This window comes from Tursiops truncatus, chromosome 1, assembly GCF_011762595.2.
Source record: "Tursiops truncatus isolate mTurTru1 chromosome 1, mTurTru1.mat.Y, whole genome shotgun sequence".
NCBI classification, from domain to species: domain Eukaryota; kingdom Metazoa; phylum Chordata; class Mammalia; order Artiodactyla; family Delphinidae; genus Tursiops; species Tursiops truncatus.
Window position 1 is genome coordinate 143,831,640 of NC_047034.1, and position 20,930 is coordinate 143,852,569.

At 46.5% G+C, this 20,930-nt stretch overlaps 2 protein-coding genes across 5 annotated transcripts in view; both read left to right on the plus strand.

The window, feature by feature from the left end:
* The window catches only part of AGBL4 (AGBL carboxypeptidase 4), a 1,267,959-nt gene that overhangs the window by 996,571 nt on the left and 250,458 nt on the right, over positions 1-20,930 (plus strand). The gene's annotated exons all lie outside the window — the stretch shown is intronic.
* Positions 18,715-20,930, plus strand: part of BEND5 (BEN domain containing 5) — a 47,696-nt gene continuing 45,480 nt past the window's right edge. Inside the window, exon 1 of one of the 4 annotated variants that reach the window (XM_073789971.1) lies at positions 18,715-19,106. In XM_073789971.1, the coding sequence (XP_073646072.1) occupies positions 18,881-19,106 (226 nt within the window). In that variant the 5' untranslated portion in view covers positions 18,715-18,880. The remainder of the gene's footprint in view (positions 19,107-20,930) is intronic. The other 3 variants (XM_004317958.4, XM_019937840.2, XM_019937841.3) reach the window with 3 other exon arrangements.

Genomic DNA, 20,930 nt, shown 5'->3' on the forward strand with positions numbered 1-20,930 from the left:
TTGAGCTTGACACTCATTCATCCCTTTACCATGCCTTCCCCAAGGCGCTCCTCTATGCCAGGCTGGCCCCTGGAGGATGGTGATAGATTCAGCTCCTGCCTGGGCGTCTCATAACCAAGGTGGGAAATATATAAGCAGGCAGGCCTTCAAAGGGCTAAAGGAGGGGTTGTTTTAAAGGAGAAGGAGTGTGTCCTCCAAACAAGAGAAGATACTCTGTCTGGGTCTTGTCTTGGCATTGGGCAGAAGCCAGGCCACGTAGCCTTGGGCGCATAACTTGACTGAACTTCCTTGTTGTCGTTGTAACAGTGGTGCAGTCAGTCCTACTTTGATCTACTCTTTCCTCTCATGTAATCAAGGACCTGGAATGCTGAGTTGGGACTGAGGGTCTGGAGCCTTGGCTGCCTCCTGGGGTGGAAAATGTTAGGTATACAAGCTGCAGAACTTGATCCTGAGGGTGAGAGCCAGTGTCTGAGGTGGAAGTGAGACAGAAAGGCAGACAAAGACTTTGACCCTGGATCTCACCCAAGGGGCCAAGCAGAGAGGCAAGTCCAGGTGTGAGGCATGAAGTGGACATGAGTCCAGAGGCCATAGGTTGGAATGGAGGGTTGGGCCAGGGACAGGGCCAAGAGACAGTCTCTGGGTATTACTGGAGCTCCTACAGGATACCGGCAATCACCACTCTGGGTGCAGTGGGCTTAGGAGTGCTAAGCCCACTGCACCCAGAGTGGGTGCAGTGCAGTCACCACTCTGGGTGCAGTGCTATTAGGAGAATGAAGTGGCAACTATGTGTGAAGCACCTAGCGCCTAGCACACAGTTAACTCTCAGTGAGTGTTAATCGTGGAATTGTTTTTCTTTTCCGTCAACATTCACCAAGGGCTTCCATTGTGCCAGGTCCTGTGGCGGGCACTGAGAGGAGGGGAATGATAAAGATGCAGCTCCTGTCCTTCAGAAGCCCAGAACGCTGGAGATGCAGACTCATAAATAAGATGTCCCTATCAAAGGTTCTAAATGACATCATGGAGGAGGCCTAGTGGTGGGACAGGGCGAGGGGGCAGTGACCCAGCCTAAGAGTTCTGGGAAGGCTCCCTGGAAGAGATAGTGGCTAAGGTGGATCTCAAAGGTTAAGAAAGAGTTAAGCAAGCAAAGATTGGTGAGCAATCCATTCTGGAAAGAGGCACAACTTCAACATAAGCGTAAGACAGCATGGAATAAAATGGAATGTGAGGAGAGGCAAGAGATAAGGCAGGGCTCTGCCGAACCTGGAGACAAGGAACCTGGACTCCATCCTGAAGGTGATGGGGAGCTACTGAAGGGTGTTAGGCAGGAGAGAAACCTGGCCAGCTTTATGCTTTAAATAGATCACTCTGGCTGGTGGACAAGAGTACATCAGAGAGGGCCAGCTAGAGGCCTGGAGGCCAGAAGAAATCTTTAGTTTGATGTTTCTGAGTCAAAAGTCAGTTATGCTTTGATAAAATTAATTGGGGAAGATTCAGAAGTGGGAATAAGGGCTTTTGCATCTACAGCTAGATATGAAATGTTAACATTTGTACTCCTATATACAATGAGCTGAATTCCCATTCTCTGTGCTATGAAAGGTGATGTAAGGGGGCATAATGCCCTCCAGCTTTAACTCTTTAAGACTTGGTAATTCTATTTCTCTTCTTAGGATATGAAATGGATGTTTATGTCATTAACCCCCCAGGCAGGACACATGCTTTGGGTTCTGCCTTCCTTGTGTCAGAGTGTGTTGCCTGAAGGCACCTTACCTGTTCTTACGAAAGATGCTATATTTATCACATGGTTGGATAGTGTCAGGATCTATGCCAAGATCAGGGCTCATCATGTGAGTAATATCAGGACCTAGTCTGTGCTAAGATTGCTGCTGTGTCTATGGCTATAGAGCTGAGAAAATTGTCCAGTTGAGGTCTTTGACATCAGGCCTTTGGGCTCATTACCACAGTGTCTGCTCTACTTAGCTGCCCTGCCAAACTGTGCCAAAGGATTCTGGGAACATGTACTCAAGGACTCCTCTGGTCCTGGCTGTGCCCAACTCTGTATATCTGGAAGCTGTAAGAAAAATGGATATACTCCAGATCCCCACAGCCTCTAGTGCTTTCCTCCAAGACAGCACTAGTTCACACATTAGAGTCTCCTGTTTCAAGACTGGGAGCTCCTTAAGGGCAGGAGCTCACCTGACTCACCAATTTTTGTGAACTCATCATCCCTGTCCATTTTGATTAAGGAATTTCCTTGTTGCAGGTACTGTGCTAAGAGTTAGAGATACACAAGTGGACAAGCCACACACAACCTGGGTCTTCATGAAGAGATGGATTTGGAATGTTTGAGATGCCATTTAGACCTCAAAGTCCAGATGTTTAGTAAGCAGCCGTATGCATATGTGACAGGAGCTCAGGGGAGGAGTCTGTCTGCTCTAAGTGTGTGAGTACACAAAATAAGAAGACCAGAATTATAGGGCAAAATTCTGAGAAATACTGACATCTAAAATATGGGTCAAAGAAGAGGAGCCTACCATGGAGACTGAGACTCAGTTACTTATGTAACTGAGGGTTACATAAGAGGAGGCAGGAAGAAAATCAAGACAACTGAAGTCAAGGGGAGCAAAACATTTCTGGAAGAAGACAAGGTCAACAATGTGAACGCTGCGGAGACCACATGTAGGAATTCAGTGATGTTGAATTCAGTAGGTCACTGGTAACCTTGGAGAGCAGGTTCAATACAGGTGTAGGTCAGACTGCAGGGGGGCTGAGGGGTGAATGGGAGGTGAGTAAATGCTGATAATAAGTGTGGACTGCACTTGTTTTCAAAAAGTTGTGCTTGTGAAGAGGAAGTGAGAAGGAAGAAATGAAAGGAGAGGCAAGGATGAGCAAGGGTTTTGAGGTGGTGCAGGTCATGTTTCGAGGCTGGGAAAGACTTGAGCATGTGCAAGCACAGATAGGAAGGGGCCCTCCAAGAGGGAGAGGTCGGAGATCCAGCACAGAGCACAGCACTTGCTCTGTGAACACTGAGTGTTTTCTGAAACAAATGAGCAGGGGAAGGGTTTCTGTGGGTACAGTCTCTGGGTTCTGTCGCACCCCACTAACTATTCTAAAAATGTTGTTGTGCTTCCTCTTTCTGGAACAGCTGGGCCATTATGAAGTACACAAAAGCCACCTTTTCAAACTCCCTAGAGGACGTTCGATTTCAGATCTAAACCAAGGTGCTTCCTCTCCAAGGACCCATGTGGCTGGATTCGCCCCTCCCACGGCAGCACCTAACACTGACTCCCAGCAGGAGGGAGGAGCCCCAAGGCAGCAGCAAACAGAAAAGTTTCCACCGCAGCGTCTTGCCCACCCACTTGGGGACTTAGCATGGGGCAGAAGGCCTCCTCTTTGACTGAGGACTTCATGTCTACTTTGAAAAGGCAACAGGGCTGACTGGATAACCCAGACAACTTGAAAGGGTGTGCTTAGAGACAACAATCTCATTATGATTCATTCAGGCACCCCTTCAATGTTAGTCATCTCCCCTACAAGCTGCCACTAGCTTGAGTAAGGTGCTGAACTCTCTTATTTATACAATGGGTAGCAGTTCATGGGGTTATCATGAAGAGGAAAATGAGAGAACATAAAAAAAAGAGCCACGCATGTATTAGATTCTTAATAAATCCACATGTCCTTCCCTTTCTTGCCAGGAGCCAAAATTTCTTTTCCCCCGGTAAGTGCCCAGTCTTGAGTCTAAAGGCCAAAGGGGCTGGACTTAGAAAGAAGAGCATCTTGGGAAGCACCTGACGTGGCTGCACCTCAGGATGATACCATCTGTCCCTTGGGCAGGTTTTTGTTCTTTTGTTTTGGGGATCCTGCTGTAAGAGGCTTTTGGATTTAATATGTGAAATGAAAATCCAGATGAAATGATAAATTGGGGGAGTGGGGGGGTTGTGAGAGAAATGTCCTTCATGTTATAAGAAGGATCCTTTGCTTTATCACAAAGTTTCTTGAAATATGTGCTCCCCCGTTGCAATTAAGAACTTGTCTGCACATCATCAATTATCTGGCAGAGAGGCTTGGCTGGAAGGAATACGGCTGGGAGACACAGCTGGAGAGTTGGGAGCTTGTGCCAAGTGAGATCCCATCGGAACCAGAGGCAGTAAAGCTCAGAAATGACTGTGTAAATCTGGAACAAGAGGGAAGTCAATTTCCACGGGTTGAGTATGCAGGCACGCTGAGGCGTCTAGCCAGGCTGGATGGGTGGGTAAGTGGACCATTTACCAGAGCAGGGAAGGTAGGAGGGAGAACACGTGGGAGGAGGTATGAATGGGGGGTCTCAAGAAGGGTCTCATTCAGTTTGGGACATCTTGAGTAAGAGGTGTCTGTGGGATATCAAAGTCTAGAAGGCAGATAAATGGCACTGTGCTCCAAGCAGTGCTTAAATATTTGTAGTTTCCTGAAAGTTCCAAAACTAGTTCACACTTCTATGCTTGTGCACACGCTGGGCTCTCTAGCCCAAATGGTGTCTCCCCTCCCTACCCTCTCATACCTGCAGAGCTTCTAGCCATCCTTCAGGTGTCAACTCCAACTATAGGGAATAGTCAGGCAGCCACAGACTGTCCATTGCCTTGGACAATCTACCTCCACATAGACACTGGGCCTCCATTAGCATTGGGCCTCACAAGAAGCCTTCCTTCGTGGCTTAATCAAGATTACATAATTGAATAAATGTAACAGACTCAGCACAGGGAACTCAATAAATGTTATTCCACTTCTTCTGTTGCAATTATTGAATTGGCCCCCTTGTATGTCTCCTCAATTGTATTCGTTTCCTAAGGCTGCCAAAACAAAGTACCACAAACTGGGTGGCTTAATGCAACAGAAATTTATTCTCTCCCTGTTCTGGAGGCTAGAAGCCCAAAATCAAGGTGTCAGCAGAGCCATGCTCACTCTGAGGCTCTGTTTCTGCTTCTTCCTAGTTTCTGGTGGTGGCCGTCATCCTTTGGCCTTCCTTAGCTTACAGCTGCATCACTCCAATCTCTGCTCTGTAGTCACATGGCATTATCCCTATGTGTCTCTGTCTTCACATATCATTTTTCTTTTCTTAGAAGAACATCAGTCCTATTGGATTGGGCCCGCCTTAATGACCTCGTTTTAACTTGATTTCACAGACACCCTATTTCCAAATAAAGTCACGTTCACAGATATGAGGGGTTAGGACTTCAACGTAGCTTTTGGCGGGGGACACAATTCAACCCATAACACTGAGGAAAAAGTTATTTCCTGCAGGGTAAGGCCCATGTCTTGTTTGTCTCTGTCACAACACTTAGCACAGCGTCTGGCTCAAAGAAAGTGGTCCAGGAAATATTTTTTGAGTTTTGGCTGTACACCTGTGCTTTCTAATTCAGATTGTTTAATGCTTTGTTTACACCAGAGTCCACTGTGTGCAAAGATCTGGGCCGGATGCTTTCTGTATGCTCTTATTTAATTGTATCTATCAAGTAGCCTGGGAGGTAAATCAACCTACACTACAGATAAGGAAACCAAACTTCAGAGAAGTCAGGTGAGTTGCTCAGATCTGCACAGCTAATGGGCTGTGGAGCAGGGATTTGAGCTCAGGTTTATCTGATTTCAAAGCTCAGATCACTCTACTACATTCTGCTGCCTTTTCTTTCCTCTTTGTTTCAGTCAAGCCTCTTTGGGAGTCCAGACTGCATCAGCTATGCTTAGGGCAACCTAACCCAAACTGGGTTGGGTTCATGCTTTGGCCAGAGTGTTGGAGAGTCCCACTGATGGGGGTGGGGGAGTACAGGGTAGTACAGAGAGGGCAGATGGAAGTGACAGCGGACATCCCCTCCCCAACTAGGAGAGGCTTCTTCATGATGCTAATCCTTGAAAATGAAGAATTATGTATGGTTCTCTAGGAGTAGGTAAGCTAATGCCATAGGCATGGATGGGAGCACCTTCTTCTGAAGACTTTCCCCTATAATCAAGAGAGAGCATGAGGGCTTCCCTGGTGGCGCAGTGGTTGAGAGTCCGCCTGCCGATGCAGGGGACACGGTTTCGTGCCCTGGTTCGGGAAGATCCCACATGCCGCGGAGCGGCTGGGCCCGTGAGCCATGGCCGCTGAGCCTGCGCATCCGGAGACTGTGCTCCGCAACGGGAGAGGCCACAACAGTGAGAGGCCCACGTACCGCAAAAGAGAGAGCATGGCAATATAGGACAGAGGAAAGGCCCACCAGAAGCTGGGTTCCAGGACTGATCTAGTCAAAGAAAAACTTTTTGACTTTGGGTAAATTATTGTCCTCTGTCTTCAGTTTAATCATTTCTATAATGGGAGGTTTGGGCTATAAGTTCTCTGAAGTCACTATTCTTGGTTTCCTGCTTCTATAGATTCTGTTTCCGTCTTATAACGCTATTTTAAGGTATTTATTACTCTGCCAAGAAAAAAAAAAAAGAACCTTCAGGATGAAATTTCTTTATGCCAGGAAAAGATTTTTTTCTTTTCCCTTTCTTTGCATGCAGAGCTCTTCTTTGCTTCCCCCATGTCTACCTTTTCATTCTGGTAACCCTCACAGGTTTTCTCAGTGGCAACAAGCACCAGCTGGCATGGCCGTTCCTTTTCATAATACTAAAGATAAGGATTTGCTCAAAAAATTAAAACCATGTTGACAGTGCTTATCTGGCTCCTATGTTGGTAAATCTGTTTTGTGCTCTTGCTGTGACCTGTCCAAACAGAGAGACGGAAGAAAAAATGGTGCATATGTCCAACTTGTTTAGCTTGGGGCAGTTTTGCAGCCCCCTTGCCAAGTGGAAGCAGGGTAGTTTCATTTCCTACGCTGCTCTCAGCCTCTTGAAAGTGTGCAGGCCCTAAGTGAACATTTCCTGGAAGACGCTTTCTTCCTTGGACATTGAACATCTCAAGTGGAAAAATGGACCTCGTTGTTTGTGCAGTTGAGATCTGCCTCCACTTGGGGCAGGGTAAGAGTCAGAGAGATAGAGTTTTGATCATTTCATCTTTAAAATCACAGCAGCAGAGATGGGTTGGCTTGGGGAAAAGAATGTTTCTCTTGCCAAGAGTCCATGTCCCAGCTGTCTCCTACGCCGATGAGTCTGGATGCCTGAGGACCACAGAGTCCTTCCCCGGATGACTTGGAGTTACTAATAACTGTTCGCATGTTCCAACAGCAAATTTAAATTTACAGCCTTAATGTATATGTCCCCCTACACCGCTGCCTTTCATGAGTTTTCTTTGCATCTTGTCCCCTAAGGAAGTAGGGGACAGGGTTTGGATTTTTCATTCAAGTACCCCTTACTCTACCCAAATCACAGTTGGTGCTATCAGATGTATCAGCTAGCAAGAAGAAGAGTACGGCCTCCCAGATTCTACATGGAATTGGTAAGGGAATTAACACACCTACCAAATGACAAGTCGTATGCCAGGGACCACAGGAAGCAACAGAGCAGAGTGGGAACTTCATCCTAGGTTTGAATCCAAGGTGTAACTTGAGCCCTCACTTTCCCTCTCTGAACCTCAGCTGATGCATCTGTAAGGTTATTATGAGCCCTGCATGTGAAGCACCTAGCATTAGCAGGGACAGAGCAGGAATCTCAATAAATTTCAGTCCTTTTCTTTGCCTCTTCCTCTCTTTTACATATATTATCTCGTTTGCTTTTCTCAACAATCCTAAAAGTTTAGTTTCCCATTTTATAGATAAGAAAACTGTCTGGTTCTCTGCTGTTTCCCAAGTATTAAGAAAAGCTTCTGGCATATAATGAACCCTCAACAAATAGTCATTAGTAGATGAATGAATGAATGAGAGAGGCAGGAGTTAACTCTTAACAGGAGTTAAGAATCTTGCCCAGAATTTCACAGCTAGTATTCCAGATGAGTTAGGACATAAGGCAGGACATCACAGAAAAATTCATATAAGGGGACAAAAAAAGAACCCAGAAATGGGAACAGAAAAGCATAACATAATTCATCCCTTTTTATGATTGAGAACACTGTGTTTCACAATTTCAAAGGCGTGTTTTAAATGTACAAAAGCTGAACATAATTTTAAAAGCAGACAATAAAACCCCAAACTCAGCTAAGTCCTAAAACTTTGTAAGATAAAAGTACCAATCTTATTAAGGTTCCAGCTTTCTTAAACGTGGCATACTGCCCCAGCGTTGGCCAGGAAGAGGATGGTGGGTGGCATCTCTGCAGTAATACTGCCCAGTCTTTGGGAAGAGGGAGGGGAAGATACTTCGTCCCAAAATACCTGGCTTCTGGCAATCCCATCCTGTCATTACCCTGTGACCTCCTAAGAGGAAAAGGTAACAGAGACTCTCTCAGAAGATGAGAATGAAAAAGGCAACTGGTTTTCATGGAACCTACTGTGTGCGAGGCACTGAGCCTGCCGGGCACTTTACACGCGTAGTCTGTTAGACCCCATGACAGCCTTATAAGACTCTATTTGACAGTTGAAAAACCTGACAGAAATTTGCCCACGGTGATGGAGCGATAATTGAACCCAAATCTGGGTCTAAAGCCTGTGCACATTTCATTTTTCCTATGGCCTCATACCCCCTTCTGTGCTGGGCTGCCTCTCCACCATGGGTGCCGAAGCCAGAAGCAGAGCTCAAAGACTGGAGACCCTTTGACAGCCCAGCCAAGTGGCAGGACGCATTAGCAGGGTGGAGGGGCGGGGCCTGTCCAGTGACTTACTCTGCCTGACAGTTGAGTTAAACTCTGGCCACTTCATCCAGAGTCTCACATACCCTGGTGTGTCTTGCTTCTGTCTATCCTGTATTTTAGGGAAAAAATAATGCCTCACCTTTATCTCTTTTTCCTCTATTCTAGCCATTCATTTTCCGTGATAATAAAGGTGCGCCTGATAGTAAAGGAGGGGAGGTGGGGTTTTGACACCCTACACATCAATTCACCCACCACAAGCACTAAAGTAATATAAGAAAAAAACTATCAACAACAACAACAACAAAATGTGTGGCATGTTGTATACGTGAGTCATTTTCCATTATAAAAGAAAAACTTAGAGGTCAAGAGCTTTTTTTTTTTGGTTGGCATAATAGGTGGCCCTATTGTGGTACTAAATAAGGAAACTGATTTTGAGTAAATAAAAGAAAGCCGTCCTTATACTGCAGATTGAATCTAGTACACTCCATCCACTACAACATAGGATGAGAATATTAATGAACTCCAGAATGTTTTTTGAGATAGTGCCTGCCAGGGTCTCACCTGGACCAATCAAAGTGGTCTGGACATCCCTAGAAAACCAGCATATGACCTTCTGAGGATGGATGATCCATCATCTCCCCATTCTAGCTAGAAAGGCACAAATCACCCTCAGTGGGGCACGAGTCAGACTCAGAGGGAGCCAGAACTGGGGTAGAAGTCCATAGTTGGGCCTCTAGAGTCAGGTAGTCTGAGTCTGAATCCTGGCTCCAGCATTTACTCCTGTGTGACCTTGGGCAAGTTACCTAATATCCCTATGCCTTGGTTTCTTCAGCTCTAAAATGAGGCTGATATTAATAGTACCTGCCACCCAGGATTGCTTTGAGGATTCAATGAGAAATGTATGTAAAGCCTTCCACAAAAGTTCATGGCTATTATTCCTATTCTTGTTCTTATTCCTCCAAGTGATAGCAGGGTAAGAATGGGATGGGAGTGACACTTCTCACAGAGATTTCTCTCACTGGAGCTCTCTGATCCTCTTTTGTTCTGGCTCAGAAGAGGCTCCCTCCAGACCATGCAGTAACAGGTAATCCCCAGGTTGTCCCTGGCCATCAACAGAGAGTGTAAGAATATAGAAATCAGGCTTCCCTGGTGGCACAGTGGTTGGGAGTCCGCCTGCTGATGCAGGGGACATGGGTTCGTGCCCCGGTCCGGGAGGATCCCACATGCCGCAGAGCGGCTGGGCCCGTGAGCCATGGCCGCTGAGCCTGCGCATCCGGAGCCTGTGCTCCGCGGGAGAGGCCACGACAGAAAGAGGCCCGCGTACCGCAAAAAAAAAAAAAACAAAAAGAATATAGAGATCTGCTTGAGCAGTTAGAAACCTCAGAGTTCTTGAAAACTTCAGCGTCTCTGGAGTAAGTAACCATGGTTTCAGAAACCCCAGATAATGTAGTCATAGTAGTCATATCATCAGTCTTCTCAGAATCATTAGCTACTCAATTTAGGGATGCTTGGAACCCTAAGATAGGTGTTGGACTTTCCCCTAAGATCTAGTTCTCAGATTTTTAGTCAGGATTCAAACCTCTAAGAAAGGGAAGTGGGGATTGAACTCCACAATCAATTCAACTCCTTGTTGCCCAGGAAACTCTGAGGCAAGGCCCATATGAAAACAGCCCTTGAAACCAGGCTTTGGATCAAGAACCTGAAGTTCAGGTCTTTTCCACATGACTATAAACAACTCCTATCTCCTCTATAAGTCTTAGTTTCCTCATCAGAAAAATGGAGATATAAAATCTCATGGGTGTTCTGAAAATATTAAAGGAGATATGTCTAAAGCAGCCAGTATACATCCTATCACAGAAATCAATAATTGTTAGTTACATTTTCATTCCTTTCTTCTGATTTTGTACTGAATTTATGGTATGGTTAGGATATGTTCTTAAGAAAATCAGAATTATTCATGGTTTGCTGTGTGCTTCTGAGAAGACTTAATTCCCTGAAAGAATGTTCCGTTGTGTGCCTCTGACCCAGAATAGCAGCCCAGAGTTATCAAACAAAAGCCTAAGAGTGGATGGAAATGTGGGGTTCACTCTGGCCCTCTGTGGACCTCTGAAGGGCAGACATTCTGAGCCATGGGTGCTTGAGATGAGCAGAGATCGTAACCAGAGAACTAGCATGTGGTCTTTGAAGGAAAGTTGCCCTGTTACCTCCCAAATCATGTTGGAATCATCAGAAGACTAGAATGAGTCAGGGTTACCCCTGAGTAGGGGGTTAGAGTCAATGACATCCAGCCAACAGCAGGGTAAGAAGAAAGTCTAGCCTTGTAGGATGCGGCAAAATCACCATCTTGTGTCCTGGGAAGCCCAGGGACTGTGTCAGTGAGGTTCCTGATGCTATTACATTATTGTTGGTTCCAGTGTATGTCAACTATCTATGATTGTCCACGTGACTATTTTTCTGTAATTATTTGCAATTTTTTCTCTCCGTGTATTTAGAAAAACATTTTGAAAATGTCAACCTGTCTAGTTGCTCTAAGGGAAAACTACAAAAGGGGTTTTATTGTTGTTGGGGCCAGATTATGGCAGCTAGACATGGTGGGAGCCCAGAAACAGGGAAAGGTAAGGTTTCACAAGGGAAAGGTAAGACTCAGAGAAACAAAACAAGGCCCTTGGGACACCTCTCCCTCCTCACCTTTGGGGGCTTCTGTCTTCTCCAGGGTCTATGTTTCAGACATGCATTCATTCAGCAAGTGTTTGTTTAGGGTCTGCCTTGTGACAGGCTAAGTGCTTAGGATACAGTGGTGAAGAAGAAAGACAGGGTCTCTTCTCTGGTGGAGCTTTCAATCTAGTGGCAGAGACAGACAATAATAGAATAAATATATGTTATATACTACGATAAGTTCCATGAAGAAAAATATAAGAAGCTGTGGAAATAGGTAGCAGGTTCCTGAGCTAGTCTGTGGAGGGGGCTGGGAAGAACAAGCCAGGCAGGCCTTTCCTAGGGAAGTGACATTTCAGCTGAAAAATAACAGAATGAGTTAATTTAATAAGGGAAACCAGAGGCAGCTTCTAAAACTAATAGTCCCCTAATTGAAATTCATAGTTGAGGCAAGTTGCATCCTTCCCAGGCAGGCCAATTATTATTTTTTTTTTTTGCGGTACACGGGCCTGTCACTGTTGCAGCCTCTCCCGTCGCGGAGCACAGGCTCCGGACGCACAGGCTCCGCGGCCATGGCTCACAGGCCCAGCCACTCCGCGGCATGTGGGATCTTCCTGGATCGGGTCACAAACCCGTGTCCCCCGCATCCGGCAGGCGGACTCTCAACCACTGCACCACCAGGGAAGTCCCAATTTTTTTTTAAGTGTTTTTTTTTTGTTTTTAAAGTTATTTATTTATTTATTTTTTTATTTTTGGCTGTGTTGGGTCTTCGTTACTGCGCGGGGGCTTTCTCTAATTGCGGCGAGTGAGGGCTACTCTTCGTTGCGTTGCGCAGGCTTATCACTGCAGTGGCTTCTCTTGTTGTGGAGCATGGGCTCTAGGTGTGCGGGCTTCAGTAGTTGTGGCACATGGGCTCAGTAGCTGTGGCTCGTGGGCTACAGAGCGCAGGCTCAGTAGTTGTGGCGCACGGGCTTAGTTGCTCCGCAGCATGTGGGATCTTCCCGGAGCAGGGCTCGAACCCGTGTCCCCTGCATTGGCAGACGGATTCTTAACCAGTTTGCCACCAGGGAAGCCCCAGGTAGGCCAATTTCTTTGTTTGTTTTTCAAAACCAATTCAAATGCTCTTCCCTTGTGACAGCATTTCTTCTTTCTCTTCTATTCATACATTTCTTTTGGTCTTCAACCACGGGGAATTCTTTTGCTTTGTGTTGCTTATGTGGAGTACACACACCTAGACTAAAATGCCTGGATTCAGATCATCCGTGTAACCAGCTCCAGAGTGTGACCCACAGGAGATCAAAATATAGCAGAGGTCTGATTGGTTGAACTTGACCATTGTGTTGACTGTTTGATCAGGCGTTCACAAGGCTTCAGACTGCTGTAAATGCGTCTGCATGTTACATTTTATGTAATACATACAAGTTTTTTTTTCTTCTAAGAAAATACTCAAAAAGTCAATTTGAAAGAATGAATGGCTCCAAACACATTATCTTGGAAGTGTTTGCTGCAGGTTTGGGCAAGGCCTGTAGCCTCAGAGACGTTTGAACATGTGAGATCTGGGAACTCCTTTGGTGACTACCACCCGTGCCCACAGGCTCTGGTTTAAAGGGGATGGCACTGGCATGGAAGCATTGTGGAGTGCTTGTTGGATAATTATCAGCATAGTTTAGTTCATTATATTCAGTGTGACTCAGTAAACCTTTATTAGGCATCTTTCAGCATGGGGATAAGAGCTCTAGTAATAATAATGATAATAATAATAGTAATAGGAACTATCGTATACTGAGAACTCACTATATGTCAGGCACTGTACCAAGCATTTTACATGGATTATTAAAATGTTAATTCTCATAACAACCCTATGAAGCTGTATTAATATTTCCATGAAAAAAGTGAGGCTTGGAGAGACTAAGAAACTTGTCCATGGCCACACTTAGTAAAAATAACCTTACTTATTAGGCCAGGATTTGTATATAGGACCTAAGACTACAATATACTGTCTTCACTTCACACTGGTATGTCATTTTTCAAACAAAGAAATTATTGTGCCCAAGAGAGGTTACATAGACATTTCAGAGCCCTGTATATTTACCCTGAAAATAATATCTAGGATTTGTTGAGCAATGCTTTTTTTCTTTTTTTTAATTATTTTTATTTATTTTATTTTTAGTTGCGTTGGGTCTTCGTTGCTGCACGCGGCCTTTCTCTACTTGTTTCGAGCAGGGGCTACTCTTCGTTGCTGTGCACAGAATTCTCATTACGGTGGCTTCTCTTCTTGCGGAGCATGGGCTCTAGGTACGCGGCTTCAGTAGTTGTGGCACCTGGGCTCAGTAGTTGTGGCTCACGGGCTCTAGAGTGCAGGCTCAATAGTTGTGGCACACGAGATTAGTTGCTCCGCGGCATGTGGGATCTTCCTGGACTAGGGCTCGAACCCGTGTGCCCTGCATTGGCAGGCTATTCTTAAACACTGCGCCACCAGGGAAGCCCCGGTTGAGCAATTCTTATGTGACTGCCATGTTACCTTAAAATCTTCCAACTCAGAGGTGCTCAACTGGTCTGATGTTAGAATAATCTGGGAATTAAAAAACAAAATCATTTCCCAGGTCCCGTCCCCAGACGAATTGAATCAGGATCTTAGGGGATAGGACCTGGGAGTGGGATATTTTTTTAAGTTCCCCAGGTGGTTCTGATACACAGAGAGGGTAAAAACTCCTGCCCCAAATCTCATAATACATTCAGAAGATACATATCATTAGCCTCATTTTATGTGTAAGCAAACTGAGTCTTAGGGAGGCAAAGTGTCTTGCCCAAAGTTACAGCAAAAATGTGGCAAAGTCAGGATTTAATCCTTGGTCTGATTCCAAAGCCCATATTCCTTTGGCCCTCCAGGTGGTTGCCTATATGACAAGTTGGCATTCCCTCTAACTCCAGGCAGTGTTCACTGGGCTTTGAGGTTGTACTCAATGAGCAACTGCTCTCTTCCTTTCCCCTGTCTCCTGCCCTCTCCTCCCCTGCCCAAAACCCCACCACCAGAGTCAACCAGATTTCATTATCAGGAGTTCACACAGATATACTGGGTTGATGCCACTGCCTTTGGGTGATAGTAGCAGTTCAGGCCCAGCATGGGCCTCCCAACAGTCCCAGATCCTCCTGGCCATGTATCAACATTCCTTCCTTGAATCAGCCTGAGAAGACAATAGCCCTGAGCTCATAGCACAGCAAGTTGCTTTTCTGGGCAGAATAAAAATAAATAAATAAAAATTTTAAAAAGCAAATACTTAAAAAGTCAAATTAAATATCACAGGGAAAAAAGGCAAAATCATGAAAAAATGTGGTCAATCATTAGCAGAGAGGTTGAAAAGACACGCTCCAGTTGCTTTAAAAACTCACAGAAACCAGGTCTCCTTAAAATAGTTTTACAAAGTACACTGAGAATTCCATGCAGTAATATGAAACATAAGTCCCCCTGCTGCCCCGATCATGCTTCAGCTGGCTAAGCTGAAGGAGCTTGACATTAACCCAAGGCTCTGCAAAACTCAACAGGAAAGTGCAATGCAGACACAGTTGCAAACCTGCCCCATATGTGTACATTTTCTGCTCCATTAAAATGACTTGGACAAGAGGCAAAGTACATCTGGCTGGTAGAAAGAGGGAGTTAGGGGAGGGGCAGGGAGAGGACAGTCAACCTCATCACAGGCCTCCCACTCCCCAGTCTTGCTTCCCCCCCAGTCCTTACCCCACACTGCTTCTAGTCTAAAATGTCTAAAATGCAAATATGACCACAGGCCTTCCAGGATTCCCCAGAGCCAGACTGCTTTGTTAATTTTCTTAACTCTATCATGGGGTTTATAATACCCACTTCAAGGGTTCAGTGTGAAATTAATTGAAATCATATATATTTGTTGCCTGGCATGCTTGGTTTGTAAGTAAACTTTGAAGGAAAAGTAGATATCACAATGATCATCACTGAAACCAGGTCATATGAGGAGAGATAGGTGAAGGAAGTGAAGATGTCTGGGCAGAAGATAAACAAGATCCTAATGAGATAGGATCCCCAGTTCTTCCATATCTGATGGGCTGGCATGAGACTCTTGGTGGTGAACCTAGTATGACAGCTACAAGGTGAAAGCTTCTTCCTCAGTGTAAGTATGAAAGACCTTCTAACAGTCAGTAGTGTCCCAAAGATAAGGCGTGCTGGTAAACTTCCTAACATTAGAACTATATAAGAAGCATCTGGATGAACACTTGGCAGGGATATTGAAGAGGGGATTCAACTGTGATCTGGTTGAACTTGACATCTTTAGCCACCTCTTTAAGTATGAAATCTGTACTTTCGAACTGTCTTTGTGTGCCAATCAATGAATCATCTATCAACAGCTTTAGTTTCTGGTATGTGTAAAGCCTGGAGCAACAGTCTCTGGATCAAAGAGGTACTTTGACTCCGGTTTTCACTAGGACAGAGGAGGCACACTTAGTAGGTTCTCTAGAAGCTGTGTTAAAAGACTGACTGTGTGATACACACAGAAAGCAGGAACTCTGGGTGTCTTTCTGTTGCCCTTAGGCTGCTGAAGTGTGTCTCTTTGAGTCTCTTGTACATGCCATTGCTTCTCTAGAATCCATTCTGTGCACCTACATGCAAGGTGAATGGAGTCCGTGTTTACTCTGTTGGCATCCGTGTCATTATTTGTTCTTTTCTTCTTTCTGGGTTCTTGGAAAATGGAACTGCCCCCTTATGAGAACGATTTACACTGACTTGGATGGAGAATTTGTTTGAACCTGAGGGTGCAGTGATACTTAATATGTTCATGGATGTGTCTGTCTCACAAGAAGTAGACTCAGCGATCTGCACTTTGACCACCAGGAATGGGAAAGACAGAGCTGGGATTCAGCCCCACCTCTGAAAAGAAGGGACAAATGTTCAGAAAAACCACGCAAGAGGTTTGTTGTTCATGCTGTGTCTTTCTTTAATGCATTTGTTTTATAAGCGTTTTCTCCCCAGCCCTGTGCTAGGATCCCGGGATGCTGAGGTTACACGGCTTTTTTGTCCCCCCTCAAAGAGCTCATTCTAATGAAGGAAGATAAAAGGTGCTGGGACAAAATAGTAGAAAGAAACTGCCTGTGCTTGAGGAGAGAGGCTGGTTGGGGAAGCTTCAGAGAGGAGGTGACATCTGAGCTGGCCTTCAGGGGAGGCTGAGGTCACTGTGCACTCCAGGAGGAAGAACTTCCCAGGATGAGGGCAGAACCAAGCACAAAGGCTTGAGACCTGATAAAACATGCTCTCTCGGGAAATGTCAACTAGTGTAACGTTTCTGGAGTGTACTGTGTGCAGGAAGGTGGTAGAGATGAGATTGGTAATGTATTTTGAGGTCACTCTCATTTAGATGGGCTAGGAGGTTGGCCATGGTGCTACCTGAAATGATTTCGCAAACAGAGTTTGGAGCTTCATGGTATTTCATTAAATATGGCCAACTCTGCACGACTTGCGAATTATCAGAAGTCTTGCTACACATTACTTCCCCTTGACCACCCTAGGAATGTATTCTTAAAATAAAAACTCATGTAAGATCAGTCCAAAGAAATCATAATCATGAAGATAAACCTGCTGGAACGATTCAGTGTGGCTCCTCTTTTGTCCACAAGTATGTGGGGCAACAAAGGTTCAACATCTGTATCAGGACAACATGTGTTCATAACTGGCTGTCACTGCATATATGCCAGAGGCTAAGTTGAAGGGAACTAGATCTGACCTGTACGTTTGGATCTGGGAGCTGCATGTTGATGGCCCTCACCTGTATAATGTACTCCCCAAATCACAGTGAAATAATCTGGAGGGTTTTGGTTTATCTACTTAATCATTAGTGTAGCTGATCTGAAATGTGAGCCCAGCGCTTTTTTAAAAAAATAACGTGTAATGCTGTCTGATTATAAAGTAATCCCTGCTTATCGTGGAAAATAGTTATATAAACACACAAAGGAAAATAAAATCGCCCACCACTACTAAGAAACAACATTTTGGCACATTTATTTTCTCTTTTTCTTACAGGTTGAGTTCATTAAAATGAATTTTTTAAAAAATATAACATTTAATTCAGCCTGCCACCTCAATTCAGCATTCCTCTATGAGAACACTTTTCTCACCATAACATAATTACTTACTTACACTTTTTTAATACTTTCAGACCAGATTGTAAGGGTTTCCAGGACAGAGAAGGTGTGGTATTCATATAGTAACCTAATTTGGGCACAGGAATCCAACATTGAGACCCAAGTTCTGGTACACTGTCTTATACCACAAGAGATCCAGGTGTTTGTGCTGTCTGTTCATCTCTCTACCACCAGCCTTTAGCCCAGAATCTGGCATGTAGCACATACCCAGTGTATATTGGTCGCTTGAATAAGAGTATGGGTGTGACTGAATGTGGATTTTTATTTATTATTATTTTTCACCCCAAATTCACTGAGCCCCTATCAGGTGCCAGGAATATAAGTAGTCATATCTGATGCAAAGCCCACCCTCTCAGAGGCGTCAGTGCAAGGATGCTGACCCCCTCTAATGTAGGATGGGGTTCCTATGACACATAGCCCAGTCAGAACTCCTCGAGGTGCTCCAGAAATGCCCAGCTAGCCCTGGGTTTGCCTTCCTCCGACCACGACCGCCCCTCGGCTCCCTGCTCATTCCAACTGGTCCCAGTTCAGTGACAGGCATTCTGTGGAGGGGTGCTTCACTGGAGGAAGACTACAGGGGAGAAAAGCTACACTGCTTCCTCCAGCTGAGAGGGGCCCTTGACAAACACTCCACTGCCCCAGCCAGCTGGTCCAACTGGAAATCCCAGATAAGCCCCAGTTTCTGGTCAGAACTAGTTTGGCAGCACAGGGGGAACATTTCTGGCTGACTGACCCTCCCCACAGGGGAGCTGGCGGTTTTTGCCAGAAAGAAAAAAACAAAACGACAATGAACTAAAGGGGTTGAGAGGAGCGGTTTCAATTATTTGATACACTCCCAAATTCTGCTCTCTTTCAAGTGCAAGTTTACACTTAGGAATCCAAACAAGATTGCCCCCTGCCCTGCATTTATTCTCTCACACTCTCCTCTCCTGTGCAGTGCAGTTTTGTTGCAATGCAATTTGTTTTGTAGTGCGACCGTTGAAGCCACAAATCCTGCACGCGGCGCGACTTTGAATATTAGTCAATGCATTTTTTTCCTGCAAGGCTATTGTTATTATCGTTATCGCGATTTAGCGTCTCTGCCCTTTCCCCTCCCTCGGCGAATCGCGCTCCGGCTGTGATTGCTCGGGTCTGACTTCGCGAGTGGCGGTGCGCTTCCAAACCCCCTCCTCCGCCCCCCGCCCCCCTCCCTCCAGGTTCCGCGCCCAGGCGAGAGCAGCCGATTGGCAGAGCGGTGCTTTCAGGAACAATAACAGCGGGGGGAGCCCGGGTCCCGGGAGCCGCCCCCGCCCCCCGGCCCGGCCGCGCGGCTCGCGGCCCCCGCCGGCTCCCCACCTCCGCGCCCGCCCCGCGGGCTGACCGGCCGACCGGGGCCCGCCCCCGGCGCCCACCATGTACGCCTTTGTGCGGTTCCTGGAGGACAACGTCTGCTACGCGCTGCCCGTGTCGTGCGTGCGCGACTTCAGCCCCCGCTCGCGGCTGGATTTTGACAACCAGAAGGTGTACGCCGTGTACCGGGGCCCGGAAGAACTGGGCGCCGGGCCCGAGAGCCCCCCGCGCGCCCCCCGCGACTGGGGCGCGCTGCTGCTCCACAAGGCCCAGATCTTGGCGCTGGCAGGTGAGCGAGCGGTCCGGGAGGGACTCGGGGGCCGGGCGGGGACCGGGAGCCGGGGAGGGGGCCGGGGGAAGCCGCTGCTTGTTCCGGCCCCCTTCTCCTGTCCCGTAGGCTTTTCTTTAGGGGACGGGGTGTCTCTAGAAGGCCAGACCAGTTAAAAATACGAGATGGTCCCCTTTGTCTTCCCCGCCTCCCCGACACCTCCCGCGCTGTCAGTCTGTCTCCATCTCTCTGTGTCTGTCCTACTCTTTCTGTTTGTCTCTTCTCGGCTCCCTCACTTTCCTGTGTTCTCCCCGCCCGTTTGTACCTTCATTTCTCTGTCTCTCACCTTCTCTTTACCTCTCTCTCAGTTCCTTCCCTCTCTGCGCCTTCTGTCTCCTCAAGTTTCTCTAGCTGTCTGTCTCTCCCTTTAAGGCCCTTAGTACCGCCTGGGAGTGAGAGGCAAGGCTTGATATTGTCGGACTCTGCCAGGTGGGAGTCCCTCTTTACAGAGGGAAGCTATGACATCCTTGTCTCATTCGGGCCATCATTGGACGGGATGAAGAGGCCTTGATCACTGGGTACTGGGTGCCACTCTCTCCTGCCCCTCCCTGGCTAGGTGGCAGAGGTAAAGCAGTAGTGGCACTTTAGCATCCCTCAGACTCCACACCCCTATTGAATCTCCCGGAAGGCTCTCTGAGTGAGAGCTGAGGGCCAGGAAAGAGTTTCTAGGTCAGGATGAGACCAGACCTCCCATTCCTGCTTTCCCAGGGCCCTGAGAAATAGGCAAGGCAGGTGGTCTCATCTCCATTTGACAGATGAGGACGCTGAGGTTCACTTGGTGGTAGGACTAGAAACCAGCCCTCTAGCCTCCTTCACCAGGTTCTTTCTGCCATGCCGAGGCACCTTTTCCTTTGTAAAGTCAGTGGATCCTCTTTCCCAGCTAGTTTTAGGAGGCTTGGGTACAGATATGAGTGGATGAGGAAAGTATCACTTCCATTTTGGGGAGCAGCCTTTTAGCTGTTGCTGGTAAGGAGGGTGCACCTCAGAGTGGACAGAGACAGTAAACCACCCTGCCCTCCAGTTGGAAGAGAAGACCAGGGGTTAGGAGACATCGCTAGCATTTTGTAGTTTGAGACCTCTCCTATTTTTTCCAACTTTCTTAGCTTTCCTTAAGAGATGAATTCAGCATGTATCATATTTAAATTTGGCAAATAAGGAAACTGTGGCTTGAAACAGAGAAGTGACTTTCCTAGGGTCCTGTGGCAAATTAGCAGTAGCTTAGAGCTGTGGTTCATGAAAAGTTCCTTTCCATCACCTCCTGTTGCCTCTGGAAAGTAGGTTTGCCAGAGTTGAGGAGTGAAAGAAGAACTGGAACCCTATGAGCACCTGGGGCCCTTGTGGACAGACTGTGTCCTGACCACCTCTCTGGCAAGCCCTGGGGCACAGTGGTATAGACCGCCCCCCCCCCCCCCCACAACACCTGGGCATGCCTGGGGCCAGAAGAACAGAATGAAGGAAAGTATGTAGAAAAGGGAAACCTTTGTAGCGGATTAGCTTTTATTTCATTTGTTTGCTTGCTTTTAATTACCTGAAGGAAGGGGTTAGGAGACTTTTCCCCAAGAGTACAGTATAGGCCTGAGGAGGTTATAGGTAGGTTGTAACCTTAGCTTCCCCTTGGCTAGAAGAAGAGAAAGCATGCTCTTAATGATTCTATTATACTCCTAGATCTGGAAGGGCCCTAGGAGGCGGGGAGTGATGTGGTCAGAAGGAGTCCGTGGTAGGTAGGTGTTTTAGTGTGTAATAGCTGCTTTCCTCTTTTAGAGATTGTCCCTGCATCCACTTATT